The sequence below is a fragment of the Nicotiana sylvestris genome, chromosome 6 (assembly GCF_000393655.2).
Source record: "Nicotiana sylvestris chromosome 6, ASM39365v2, whole genome shotgun sequence".
NCBI lineage: Eukaryota > Viridiplantae > Streptophyta > Magnoliopsida > Solanales > Solanaceae > Nicotiana > Nicotiana sylvestris.
In genome coordinates, this window is record NC_091062.1 from 37,029,017 (window position 1) to 37,043,029 (window position 14,013).

The following is a 14,013-nucleotide window of genomic DNA, read 5'->3' on the forward strand; positions in this document are numbered from 1 at the left end:
TAAATAAAGGGAGTTCGCTTTCGAGGATAAAAGACCAAACTAACCTTGATTTCATCTTTTTAAGGAGTATTTTTATTTTCTTCAACGAAACTAAAACAATATGGAAAAGTTCACTATATCTGTCACCCCAGCTTGCATGAGCTGAACATTAGTTGGTTCATGAGGATAATTTCAGTTTATGAACTTCCTCCAAGCAAATTCCAGCAACTGAGCTGTGGACCTGCTATTTCATTAACAAATGAGCTACTATTGCTCATTGACTTGAATAGTTGAATAATTATCTGATGATTTTTGGTATGTAAAGTTACAGATAAACTCCAAGCATTTCATGTCAATAGCCAAAGGTTATCTCAATTTCACATGATACACAGTTCCAATTGCCAGATACACAGCTTTAGTAAGCATAAGCTACAGAAAATTGAGTTAATATCATGTGAGCTGATGAACCGTATCAAATCTGATAAGAACAGATATTACACCTGATCTTAGCCAAAAGGCCGAGAAAGTTATATGCTCAGCTACAGAAAAGAAGAAGAGATATTACAATGATCAGCAGTGTCATTACTAGACTATCAACACTTTTCAACTACCATCACAGCAACTCAATAGTCCAATATTGTTTCATATGATACAAACTGTTCTGCAAAAACAACAATTAGAATCAAACAAAAGCCTCTCTGGAAAATGCTGTAAACTAAGGCCCCTCTGGAAGATGCTGTAAGCAAAATATGCCACATTGTAAATAGAATTCTAGCAACTCTTTCCTAATTGCCCTGGTTTACAATATTTAGTTCTGATGAAATCCCGTTCTTTTCCAAAAGGAAAAGATAGTAAATATGAAACGACTGCTCAATTCTACAAGAGGTAAGCAAAGCGCTAACATGGAAGCTTAGGCTATATGAATCTAGCACAAAAGACTGGCAGTTCTTTGGTGAAAAAGCACGAAAGAAGCGACAATTTTCCTTCTTTCATTAGAAGAACCAGTCTTGGGTGGATCCATATTGTGATTCTTTAAACTAAAATAAGGTCCAGTGAGCACAAAATTTGGCAGACCACAATAGTGATAGAGGGTCCAATTATATTTCTTCCCTGGGGCACCTCACATCCTTCAACATCTACCATGTTTTAGTCAGGTCTCTCGCTCCCCCCAGTCAGTAATTTGACGCATGTAACGAGCAAAGAGATAAATTTGAGTTATCATCTCATTAGGAAGAATTTTCAGCATTATTCAGATGCAGGTCTTCTCAATACGCCTGTTTTTTTCTTTGGCTTGCGCTTTTTCTGTTTCTCCTTGAGCCTTACAAAGTCCTTGACGCTCTTTTCCCATTCCTTTCTGCGCTTTAGGTAAAGCATCATAGCAGCACGGGCATCTTCTATCTGCACAACATTATGGATACAAGTTAGACATCATTCGGATATGGACCTAGGATAATAAACTGACAAGCTGCTATAAAATTCAAATTTTGAGACTCATTCTGTAAAACCAGATTCAAACACTACAGTACATTAAAGCACATACAGTAAGGATTCCATTTGTTAGGATGAAAAATTACAAGAAAATAAAGTATAAGAGCACAATAAAGTCATTAAAAGCATAGAACTAACTGGGCAGTGCTCTCCGTTTTGAATCTCCACTCCAAGGACTTCAGTGGCAAGGTGCCGAAGCGCGCGACTGCGTCCTTCCCTACTTTATCAACCCAATGTCAGAAACATATTGCAGCTAAAATACAGGCTGATAGCTGAAAGCCGCAAGGAACCAAGCATTTCTTTTTGGTGGGGAGGCAGGGGCGAGGTGAAAATTACCTCAGAAAATGTTGAAACTCAGAAGTATCACGAATATCCTGCTTTGGATGGTTTAATAACAAGGCCTGTAAAGGAAAAAAATTCTCAAAAAGTTATAGAAAGTACTCCAGATGCAAAGTCTGAGAAGGTGCACAGTTACCTTAAAATCATTTCTCAGAGCATGGCCGACAAGAATCCGTCCCTTTATTAGTTCAGCCACCTCCTTCTGAACGATGCGAAAATCTTTCGCTGCAGATAACATCAGAAGTGCATGTTATTCAGACAAAACAAATAAAATATTTTTGATATGCTTTGAGCATATAACTTGCAGACAGCGGTGTTCACCAAAATGGAATTACCCTGTCCATAAATACTTGTCCAAATCAAAGTCAAGCTAGTACTAGTTCAAACTGACCGCTAAAAACCATTAATACAAAACAAAAATATAAACCTTTCAGATTACGGATAAACCAACAGACTATTCAACTTTGAACAATTAAACTAGTGATGTGGTTCAACAAAGATTGCAATATTATTTTCTTTAATTTTTTTATTATACAGTACGTCTCTTTTAGGTAGAAATAAAATGAAGATAAACTTATGTTTTAGCAGGATATAAGGTTTTTATCTAGTCTAATTTTTTCAGTTAAGTTAGAATTCCAAAGATTTCAAGAGCTATAACTTTTTTTGATTTAAGAGTTTTTTTCGACAAAGACATTTAAGAGTTATAACTTGTTCAGAACCCATTATTGAATCAACAAAATCCTCCTATACTTATTTTGAAAGGTTGGAATAACACCAAATGAACATAGTTCATGAAAAGATCATTCTCTCTCATTCTCCTAAACTCTCTCTATTCTTTTCATTTTCTCTCTTCTCCCTTTATAGTTTTTTGTATTATTTATTGCTTTTTAAAAGCCAATATTGGTGAGTAGAGATAACCCTCTTTCATTATTCCTGTTAAGGATGTAAACATTAGGGAATCGTCAATATAGGAAGAATCTACAACAACATACCCAATGTAATCCTCTGGGGAAGGTAGTGTGTACGCAAACTTTACCTCTATGAGGTAGAGAGGCTGTTTCCAATAGATCTTCGGCTCAAGTAAAGCACAAGCACCAAAATAATGAAAGGAAATACGGTAACATAGAAGCCATAGAAGAAGCAATATGGGAAGAATCTATACCTTAAAAATATAGAAAGGTTTAGAGCACCCAGGTATCCATGTAATTAGGAGTAGGAATCCTATATTTACCCTTTTTAGATTACTTGCAAACACTATTGGAACTCGAACATGTTTGAGGGAACAATCAAACACTTCATTCCTAACATCTCTTATTTCTCTTTCTGGTATCAGAGTCAAAAATTTGAGTCTCTATTTTAAGAATTCAAATCCAAAATTTCATGAAAGAACAAAGCATCTAAGAATAAGAATGCTATTTTATTTGACAAAAGATTGAATTTGGGTGTACAACAAGTTTGTTCAACCCGAATAATTAATTAGCATATATTCTTACAATATAGGGAAGAACTCCGCATACAATACCCTCCCCATACCCCACATGTGGGATTATACTGGGTTTGTTGTTGTTGTATATTCTCACAACATCACTTTGTGACTCCATAATATTGTGTACTTGCGGTAAATTAAAAGAATACAAGAAGTACACTACAACTTAAAAGGGAATGGTAAGAATGTGTATACTATGGGATCATATATATTGCTAGAATCTATCCCCTTGAAGATATGGAAATGGTTAAACCCCTATATTTATTAGGAATATTATACTTACCTTCTTTAGATTAATTATAAACATAGTTTAGAAACTAAAATACTTGCGGGAATAATCAAACAATTCATTCGCCAAAATCACTTATTTCTCTTTTCTTAACAATTGTTGCATTTTGCTTCATATTTGTTAATTCATTTCTAGTTTACTCAACTCAAGTAGATAAAACAGCTAGACATCCACCTTGGAGTTTAGGTTCCACCCCATTAGGTTGTTACACTCTTAGCACCCATTACCACAACAAAATACACATTCACTTACCATCCACAAATAATGCAATACAATTGACTGATATTCTTCATCAGTCCAGTGGAAGCCAAAACAAGGTAGCTTGGTTTCTCAGTGTTTTGATCTCTCTTCAAAGTTGGAAACACTAATTATGACATTAAGAGACACTACATAAGTGAAACTTTAATCTGCTCTGGCTTGTAAGGATCATTGGTAGAGACTGCGTGGAGCAGCGAGGATGACTCTCATTCTTAAATCCTGACTCGGAACGAGCGGAGCGGAAGGGATCTAGGAACAGGGCCCTTATTTTTTGCAAAAAAAAAAGCTTTTGAATTATCATCACCTCAGTAGGCGCACGCCTATTTGTTCCCTCGAGATAAGACCAAAGTGGTTCCAACGAACTGGGAGAAGAGAAAGAATTTTTTTTTTTCAAGGCTGTCGGTGGTAGGTTGTTCAAAACCGAACGGTAATTGTTAACCGAACTGCAAAATTGACTTATTGGCTTATTGGTATCGGATTATCGGGGTAATGGTTGGTGAACTGATTGAAAATTTATAATTAACGGCTTAACGATTTGGAGGTGGATTACTCAATTTCCTAATTGGATAAATCGTTAATTTGTTAAGAATTTTTATATTCACACTTTTACCTCTTTCTTCCTCTTCATAACCAATCATCATTTTCTTCTCGCTTCTGTCAACCACTCCTAACTTTTGCTATTTCTTTTCCTTCATTCTTTCTTTCTTTAAGTTAACAAATTATAAATATTTTACTACTGTTTTCTTTTTATGTTTCTTTTTATGTAGAATATGCAATGAATCTTACTTTTCTTTTTAGATATAGTTGAGAACTTAGAGTATTTTGTACCAAGCCAATGAATTTAGTTGAGGCGCGTGCAAGGTGGTCCAGACACCACTATTATCGAAAGAAATTAATGATAGGGAAAAAACACCAATATCAAGTTGGGCAAAAGCTGTTCCGAACACCACCATTATTTAAAAAAGAAAAAAACTTGTATACAAGCACAAAATTCTATAAAACATATGATTTGTATATATAGGAACTTCATAGTGGCACAAAAAAGAAGGGTAAGAGGTTATTTTTGAAATTTACAAAATTATTCTCTACACCTCCAAAAGCTCTCTTATTTCTCTCTATAAGACCCACATAATTACCAGTGGAGCAACATCACATGCCCAACTAAATGTGCTTCTTTCAATGTCCCGCATCAGCTATGGTAGTCAAAACCATCTTAGAATTTCCTAACATAAACGAGATGCTAGATGAAGGTTGGCAAGAAAAATATGTTTTTGGCTGCATTTCGCTTTTTATTTCTTATGCTTTAATCGTATTTGACCTATAAAATGAGTATTATATACTTATCGTGTGTGTTTGGTTGTGTAGGCTTGATTCCGAGCAGAGGAACTAATTTGGAGCTAAAAGAGCTTCGAAGTCAGAGTAAAAGTCTAAGAAATTCAACTGAGATCAAGCTCGGGGGCCGAGAACCAAGTGTGCATGAGAAAAATTGAAGAAAAATGTTGAAAGCTTAGAAATGACCTATCACGGCACGTTGCACCTGGCGAGGTGTCAAGCCTGATCAATCCAAACATGCAAAAAAAAATATCCTCCGAGCACATCACGCAATGCTTCGTGCCTTGCGGCGTGCCAGGCTATTCTCCCATGCAATGAAGTCAGTTTCGGCTCATTAGAGGTATTTTGGTTCAAGGTAGTTTCTACAGGGAATAAACATGGAAAACACAATTTTGAATGGAACTTTTGACCTACGAAAGATTGAGAAGATGGCTAGAGCTCAAGGACACATGAATTAAATACATTTTTCATCAACAATAAATTAAAAATGTGCATTTGAATTCAGAAGTTAGTTGTAATGTTTTTTAGTTCTTATTTCTTAATTACGATGTGCTTCTCTTCATTTATGGAGTAGTTTCCTATTAGGCTTTTGACAGACATGGTGTATTGATCGTTATTTGTGGATTTGATTCTTGTTTAAATGCTTGAATTTTGATGGGTTTCCAAATGGAATAGTGAAGTTATTCATTATTCTATTTTAATCAAAAGACAAATAGCATAGTTTCATGAATATCTTTACATCATATGGTTTAGTTTTCTTTAGTGATTCTTTTAAGTAACCGTAAGAGCTTTTGAGTTACTGAATTGAGCTAAGGCAAGGAAAACATCCGCAAGAAGTTAACCTTGAGACTAATACTGTCAACGGTTTCTAGTTATTATAATATTAGGATTAATAATCCTTGAATTATTTAGTAAGTGCTTTGTTTGGTTCATTAATTGGAAATGGAATATCCGGAGTATAATCCCAAACATGTGTTCAGTCTGAAGAAGCTGGATAAATTTATTTTAATTTAACCTTAGATAGTTCAACGATGACAATGAAAAGAGCTCCTGAAGGGTAATATAGTAATTTTGATAAATTTACCCAGGTAAAGCTAATCCTGGGATTATTATCCTACATCCATAATGGGATAAATAATACCAAGATTTTGGTATAAATTGATACTGGTATTAGCTAATAAGGGTAACCAAACACTGGATAAACATAATCATTAACAAAATACTGGATAGATATAATCTTTAACCAAACAAAGGATAAACATAATCATAAATTTTATCCTGGAATTAGAATCCTAATCCCAGGAATCAAACGGTCCTTAAATGTATTAAGAATGGGAAAAAACTCAATATTAACAATAACCTTTCGAGTCAAATTTGTGTGGTTTGAAATTATTTTCCCGCGAAAGTAACACTACTACAGGAAACTATGGATAATGAGGTGATTATTCTAGGGCAGAAATCATATAAGAGTACATTATTAGAAAAAAGAGCTCGTGAACGACTAAATGTGATGCTACCTTAGTACAAACATCCAGTTGCTAAGGAAAGGGAGATATTATAGGTTTCAGGAGGGGACCGGGGAGCTGTCTGACGTTTGCAGCTCTGAAAGTAGTTTCAAGCAAGACGATCTTCAACTCTAGAATATGGTGATGATCTATGAGCATTGGGATGGGAATCTGCATTTTTAAAAGAAGCTAAATCTCCATTCCGACTCCACGTGGGAAAATTTTGAGGATCAAATCAGATGAATAGAATTGAGAAAATTCTACAATGCTTCTAGAATGGCTGCAACTTAACGTACAAAAGTAATTCCACACTGCTTCTCAGACGGCTGTAACTTAACATACTAAATTATAATAACAGAAGAAAGGTTTTCAATTTGCTGTCTCTACTTTATTTTTATCTTTTTTGATGAAGTGATATTGTTAATGGTGTCAAGCAGATGCAAATAGTACAAAAAATTCAGTCTTCTGCTTCTTTAGCAAGGATTGACTTTCCTGTAGTCATAATTCTTCCAAGACACCAGACTAGAAACTTCTCCTTCTGTTGGTAACTTTTCTAATGAGCGGAGAGAAGTGAAACCAACCTTTTTTTAAGTGTTGAGGTCTAATCCCACTTATTTTGGTGCGGAAGTCAACAACACGTTCAACTGGACGGACAAATTCGTCATATATCACATTTCCCCATTTGTTGACCTGACATAAGCTGGTTTGCATTTAATTGTACATGCATAAATCTAATAAAAAAGCAATGAGGCATTTCGTAAACAACAATATTGTACTGAGAACAACTAATGGAATGTATCCCCGACAATTAAAACATGTCAGTTTTGTTTTGTAGGGAAACAATTAGAAGCTTTAACATAGCAACATCAAAAATTCTTGTACTAAAAGTTCACATATCCATAAGAAGAAAGAAGAATGATATGCATAACAGTGGCGAAGTTAGTTTTTTCATTGAGCGGAGTCAAAAAAAGAAAGAATTAAACACACACAAAAGTCAAAGAGATTCAACATATAGTATATATGCATAAAAATATATTTTTTGACCGATCTATACAGTGTAATTTTGCGACGGGGTGTCAATTGACCTTCCTTGGACAAGGTCAGCTCCGTCCCTGACTCAAAAGAGGAAGGACCAGCTAGAAGAGAACTTATCAGTTGGATATAAACGGCTTATTTATGAAAATGTTAGTGCAGTCTATGCTTATAACTATTTAACCAAAAGATTATTCTTAGCATCAAGCAACCAAAAACAGTTGCTAGTAAAACCATTTGCTAAATGTAGTGAAGAAGTATTTAATGAGAAGGTACGATTGAGGAATACCAGTGTGACTCGCCCAAGAGCACTTTTGTTAGAGCTTACACCAACCATTTCACAATCCATTGCTATCACATCGGTAACACTGCATATGCAGCTAATGATTAAATTGCAGAACATTAAAGATTTTACTCAATCACACTTGAATTATCGGAGGTTTAAATAAGAACAGGAAAGTGTGAAGCTTAGCTTTTTATATAGCCACAATTTTACTCCAACAATATAATATCCTAAAAATTTAATCTTTTATAAAAGGTATCCAAACAGATAATGAATCTAGCGCCCCACCCCCAAAAAAAAAGACAAGGAAGCAAAAAAAAAGGCATATTTTTTCTGAACTCACCTTGAATCTGATGAAGTTGGAATAAGAGGATTAGGCCGAGCATCACAAGAATCATCACCGGGCCTACTTTTGCGCTTTCCTGTAGACAACAAACCATTGTAAGCATAAAACTTAGACAACTTTAAATACTTAGACCATTACAAAAAAAGGAACCTGGCTTATACCTAATATGGAATTAGGGATTTCTGTTTCTGATGCTTCTGAAGGCTTTTTGAAGCCATTACTCTTTAATTGCTGCAGAATGAGAAATAGAGTGCATAATAGATATCAGAAATACAAAGTAAAGTTCGTTGGGAAGAGAAAATGAAAAAGTGGAGTGAGGAAGTGAATTTACTTCACGGAGCTGAGCCCAGTTAGGGTTTAGCTGAAACTGTTTTTTAGGATTTTTCAGTTGACCCGCCATCTTTCTGCCCCTCCCAGCTGGTTGCTCCTAGTCTTCTTTTTCTGTGAAGCCAACAGGTTTCGTGCGACGGCGTCGCTTTAGGTCACTTGAATGTAATACACGCAGGCTGTTCAAATTTGGGCGTACAAAAAAAACAACGGAAAAATTACATAGTATAGCCCTTCCCAAAAATAATATAATATGTATATTTTTATATATTAATATATAGTATACATATTTTATTATAATATTTTTTTATATTTGACTAGTACATGTAATTATTTTTGATTGACCGGCCAAATAAATAACTTGCCCAATAAAATTCAATGATAAGTTGGGGTAGAAAACCTCAACAGGAAAATATTAAGACCAATTAAAAAAGCTCTGACGGCGCATATTACGTTAGGATTTACTAACATGTGCCTAAGCGGAGATAACGAGGAAAAAGAAGCAACTAGGTCCGGCACCGGTCTCGCCAAAAGCTCCGGTGCTGGAAACTAGACAGATAACATCAGAATCAGGCATTCCCCATACCTTAGCATCGATTCAATTAGGTCACTGGCTCCCAGGAATGGGGAGTGCTCCTACAATGTTACAAGCAGGACCTCCACTGGAAATTGCAGAAACTCCGCCGAAACTTGATGCAGGAGCTATGAATGCGGCGAGGAAATTGACTTTCTCTGCAACGTATAGTGGAATTAAACCTACGATGGCTGAAGTTGTTAGAGGAAATAGAGAGCAACACACGGGATTGAAGTTAAATTACTTTCCACCGATTTTGAAAGATGGAGTGAAAGTAGTTAAGCTAAACCCCCAGGAGATAGCTAAACAGAATCAGAAGTGGAGTCTAGCGTTAATTGGGTATGTGATTGGTAGGAACCCTACCTTCAAGGAAATGCTCAAATTTGTGTATGGAGTATAGAATTTCGTTAGTATGCCTCATGTATTTCTCCATAACACTGGGTATTTCATCTTCAAGTTTGAGAATGAGGAAGATAAAGCAGTGATTCTTCAACAAGGGCCATACACGTTCAATTATAGGCATTTTATTCTGAAACAGTAGGATCCAGAGTTTCAAATGCACAAGGAATCTACTCAAATTGTTCCGATGTGGGTTATGTTTCCAAATCTGCCAATCCAATTTTGGGCTTCTGGCAATTTGGGTAGAATAGCAAGCTGTCTTGGGAATCCTATATGCGCTGATAAACTAACTACTCAAGAGCAAAGGATTGTTTATGCTAGGATATTGATAAAGATGGATATATCCCAGCCTCTGCCAGATTCACTTTCTCTTGAATTACATGACGGAAAATACTACTCACAGTCCATTGAGTATGAATGGAAGCCTATATACTGTCAAGATTGCTTGAAAGTTGGACATATCACAGGGAATTGCAAGGAGAGACCAGCAGAATATAAACAGCCTCAACAGAATATCAAAAAGAAACACATGAAGCTGGAATGGAAAGCTAAGACTATGCCTAATCAGACAGGTGATAATCAGAATAATGTGCAACTAACTGAGCAGGGTACTAGCAAGGAGCAGCCTAAGAATGAGCAAGCAACTAAAGGTGATGAGCAACAGCAGAGGAAACAGATTGATCGGGGAAAGAGGGTCATACCAGCTACTACAGAAAAAAAAATTAGGAGTTTGATAAACTGGAACTGATGCTTAGAAGAAATCAATTCAGTGCTTTAAGAATACACCCAGAGGTTACCACTAGCAATGTGGTAAGGGACACAAATCTAACCAAGTAGCCCCCATGATCCTTGGATCATGGAACATTAGAGGGTTGAATAAGCCCTATAAGCAGAAGGAATTCAAATCCTTTCTACTTACAAATAAAATGGCTCTTTTGGGCTGCCTAGAAACAAAAGTTAAGGCTAGAAGAGCAGGGAAGATACAAAAGAAGTTAGGGGCAGAGTGGCAGGTTCACTGTGATTATATAGGTTGCCCAAATGGAAGAATATGGGTCTGCTGGAAACCACAACTGGTGGAAGTTGATGTACAGATTTTAGGACCTCAAATTGTTCACTACAAAGTGAAGGATAATGGCTCTCAATTTGCGTTGTTATGCAATATTTGTATATGGATACAACACCATAGAAGGAAGGAAAGACATTTGGAGACAAGTGAGATCAATTAACAACCTGATGGTAGATCCTTGGATCATTCTTGGGGATTTCAATACAATATTATCTGTTACTGACAGAATCATGGAGCACCAGTTCAACAGATTGAAACACAGGATTTCCAAGATTGTGTGGATGAAGTTGGGCTAGGTCAGATCAGAAGAAAGGGATGGCAGTACTCTTGGTGCAACAAAAGGGATCCTAGAAATAGAATTTATAGCTTGATAGATTGGGCATTTGGCAATGCTCAGTGGTTTAGCATGTATAGCAGTATAGAAGCTCACTACCTAAATCCTGGTTGTTCAGACCACTCCCCTATACTATTAACTACTACTATTGTCAGACAAAAACTTTCAAAATCATTTAGACTTCTCAATGTCCTGCTGAAGCAACATTCATTCAAAGAAGTGGTGGAATCTATATGGGAAACCAATGTGGATGGTTATGCTATATATGGAGTTTGCAGGAAGTTAAAGCAAATAGAACAAGCTGTAAAGCAGATGAATCAAGAAATGAATAAACTAGATCAAAAAATTGAGGCCCTGCAAGCAAAGGTTAAAGAAACTCAGGAAGCAATGGCAACAGATCTTTACAATGCACAACTGATTATAGAAGAGAAAGAGATAGTGTTGGAAGTGGAGAAATGGGCTATAATTCAGGAGAGAGTCCTTAGACAGAAATCCAGAGTTGTTTGGATCTCACAGGGTAATTCAAACTCTAAGTTTTTCTATGCCCAACTCAAAGCAAGGCATGCTAGGAACAATATTGCAACTATATGTAATGAGTAAGGAGTATAGCTAACAGATCCAAAGCAGGTACAATAGGAATTCATAGATTATTTAAAAAACTTGATGGGAAACAGAGCACAAGAATTACCCTGCTTAGACACTCACACTGCAAAAGATGGCCCTTGTTTACAGAGAGATCAACAAATGCTGCTGATCTAACAAAAGGAGATGTTCAACAGGCATTGAAAGAGCTACCAAACGATAAGGCCCCAGGGGTGGATGGATTTAATGCAGAGTTTTTTAAAGAATACTGGAGTGTAATAGGGGAGGAAGTAAGCATAGTTGTCCTACAATTCTTTGAATTTGGGAAAATGCTGAAAGAAGCAAATTACACCACTCTTATCCTAGTGCCAAAAGTAACCAATCCTACTTATACAAAGGAATATAGACTCATAGCTTGATGTACAACTTTGTATAAGTTAATAGCAAGAATTCTCACTGCCAGACTCAAATTAGTAGTATACAAAATTGTTGGAGCCTCACAATCAGCATTCATAACAGGAAGGAGTATCCTAGATAATGTCATTGTTGCACATGAGCTAGTAAAAGGTTATATGCAGAAGGGAATTTCTTCTAGGTGCATTATTAAAGTTGATATCAGAAAGGCATATGACTCAGTCGAATGAGACTTTCTTAGATCTGTCTTGCTAGAATTTGTGTTCCCTAGGAAATTTGTTGGGTGGATTATGGAGTGTGTGACTACTGTGAGTTATGCCATCTTAATCAATGGTGGAATTACTCCAAAGTTTATGGCAAGGAAAGGACTGAGACAGGGTGACCCTATGTCCCTATATCTATCTGTATTGATCATGGAATATCTTAACATATCCTTAAAATAGTTGCAGTATAACCCGGACTTCAATTATCACCACGGATGTAGTAGATTGAAGATAGTGCATATATGTTTTACTGATGACTTTCTCATGTGTTGCGGGGCTGACAGAACTTCCATACAACTAATGCTTCAAGCTTTCAATCACTTCTCTAGTGTGTTAGGATTGAAGGCTAATTTTGACAAGAGTTCATTATACATTGTTGGGGTTCCCCAAGAACTGAAGGAATAGATTCTGAATGAAATGCAGTTTGCATCAGAAGAACTGCCATTCAAATATCTGGGAGTTCCACTCTTATCCAAGAAGATCACTGTTCAACAATGTATGCCAATTGTGGAGAAAAGGATATCAATTATTAGGTGTTGGACTACTAAATTCTTGTCTTATAGTGGAAGAGTACAATTAATCAAGAGTGTTCTATTTGAAATGCAAACATATTGGGCTCAGATCTTTGTACTGCCAAAGAAAGTTATACAACTAATCACAAGCATATGCAGAACCTTTTTATGGACTGAGAGCTGTGAAGCATCTAGGAAAGCACTAATCTCATGGGAATCACTATATATGCCAAGGGCTGCAGGGGGTCTGAAGTTAATAGACTTTAACTTGTGGAATAGAGCAGCTATTTGCAAGTTGTTGTGGGCAGTAACATCAAGAAAAGAGTCCCTATGGGTGCAATGGATACATGGATACTATATAAAGAACAAGGATCTAGCTACTATGAAGACCCCATCACAAGCTTGTTGGCTTGTGAAGAAAATCTTTGATGCAAGAAGCTGGTTTGAAGACAGGGACTACAAGGTGGAATTGAAAAAATGCAGCAGTAGTGATGGTTTTATCATTAAGAAAGCTTATCTATCATTCCAACCACAATATCTGAAGGTTCCTTGGAAAAATCTCATTATGGGGGCAAGGCAGATACCTAGACACCAATTCATCTTATGGTTAGCCATTAGACAAAGACTTGCAACTGTTGACAAATTAGAGAAATGGGGGATAAATGTTCCAAAGGATTATGTACTATGTTCCATGGGAGTTACAGAAACTTTAGCTCATTTGTCATTTGAATGCAACTATGCAAGACATATATGGACCTCTTTACTGAGGTGGATGGGTGAAAATAGACTACCTAAGGCATGGAATGAGGAAGTGCACTGGATGTCCAAGAGGTGTCGAGGAAGCAGAGCTAGAGCACAGGTGATGGCATGGTTATTTGCTGCAACAGTCTACCACATATGGAGTGAATGAAATACCAGAAGATTTAAGAATGGAAGGAAGGAAAGTCATCATAGACTTAGAGAAATTAGTCTCCAGCTACACATTAGAGGACAGAATTACAAGAATTGGAGGAAGATATTAGATGGACTAAATAGTTATCCTAGCTAAGGGTAGATAGTTTGGCTGTAAATATAAAAAGTGAATAATCTTAGATAGGTAGAAATAAAGATGGCTAGTTCTTGAGTCCAAATGGAACTAGTGGATGTAAATATACACAATTGGTTGAATAAAATTTTTTATTTTGACCAAAAAAAAGTTGGGGTAG

General features: G+C 36.3%; 3 protein-coding genes and 1 pseudogene across 4 annotated transcripts; 2 read left to right on the forward strand and 2 right to left on the reverse strand.

Moving 5' to 3' along the window:
• Positions 1 to 403: 403 nt before the first annotated feature.
• Positions 404 to 510, reverse strand: LOC138872299 (U2 spliceosomal RNA; annotated as a pseudogene).
• Positions 511 to 574: 64 nt separating this feature from the next.
• LOC104214214 (uncharacterized) lies at positions 575 to 8,822 on the reverse strand. 2 transcript variants are annotated; one of them, XM_009763857.2, is made up of 9 exons: positions 8,669 to 8,822; positions 8,499 to 8,568; positions 8,335 to 8,413; positions 7,998 to 8,076; positions 7,258 to 7,366; positions 1,943 to 2,031; positions 1,804 to 1,868; positions 1,606 to 1,687; positions 575 to 1,377 (listed from the first exon to the last, which is right to left on the reverse strand). In XM_009763857.2, the coding sequence occupies exons 1-9, from the start codon at positions 8,735 to 8,737 to the stop codon at positions 1,225 to 1,227; spliced, it is 795 nt and encodes a 264-aa protein (XP_009762159.1). In that variant the 5' UTR covers positions 8,738 to 8,822; the 3' UTR covers positions 575 to 1,224. The 2 variants fall into 2 exon arrangements, with proteins under 2 accessions (XP_009762159.1, XP_009762160.1); XM_009763858.2 differs by having other exon boundaries at positions 1,606 to 1,684; positions 8,669 to 8,820.
• Positions 8,823 to 10,563: 1,741 nt separating this feature from the next.
• On the forward strand, positions 10,564 to 12,038 carry LOC138870490 (uncharacterized). Its single transcript, XM_070148299.1, has 3 exons — positions 10,564 to 10,849; positions 10,946 to 11,554; positions 11,770 to 12,038. Exons 1-3 carry the CDS (start codon positions 10,564 to 10,566, stop codon positions 12,036 to 12,038), a joined length of 1,164 nt encoding a protein of 387 aa, XP_070004400.1.
• Positions 12,039 to 12,713: 675 nt separating this feature from the next.
• LOC138870491 (uncharacterized) lies at positions 12,714 to 13,718 on the forward strand. Its single transcript, XM_070148300.1, has one exon. It carries the CDS (start codon positions 12,714 to 12,716, stop codon positions 13,716 to 13,718), a length of 1,005 nt encoding a protein of 334 aa, XP_070004401.1.
• The last annotated feature ends 295 nt before the right edge of the window (positions 13,719 to 14,013 follow it).

Bases quoted from the DNA above. Each gene is read 5' to 3' on its own strand.
- LOC138870491 (XM_070148300.1), top strand. From the start codon at position 12,714: ATGCAGTTTGCATCAGAAGAACTGCCATTCAAATATCTGGGAGTTCCA.
- LOC104214214 (XM_009763857.2), bottom strand. From the start codon at position 8,737: ATGGCGGGTCAACTGAAAAATCCTAAAAAACAGTTTCAGCTAAACCCT. The intron at 2,032-7,257 runs GTTGGTTTCACT...TGTTATCTGCAG, and splicing joins ACCTCAACACTTAAAAAAAG to CGAAAGATTTTCGCATCGTT. The intron at 1,378-1,605 runs GTTAGTTCTATG...AATGTTGTGCAG, and splicing joins AAAACGGAGAGCACTGCCCA to ATAGAAGATGCCCGTGCTGC.
- LOC138870490 (XM_070148299.1), top strand. From the start codon at position 10,564: ATGGCTCTTTTGGGCTGCCTAGAAACAAAAGTTAAGGCTAGAAGAGCA. The intron at 10,850-10,945 runs GTGAGATCAATT...ATGGAGCACCAG, and splicing joins GGAAAGACATTTGGAGACAA to TTCAACAGATTGAAACACAG. The intron at 11,555-11,769 runs GTAATTCAAACT...CCTTGTTTACAG, and splicing joins AGTTGTTTGGATCTCACAGG to AGAGATCAACAAATGCTGCT.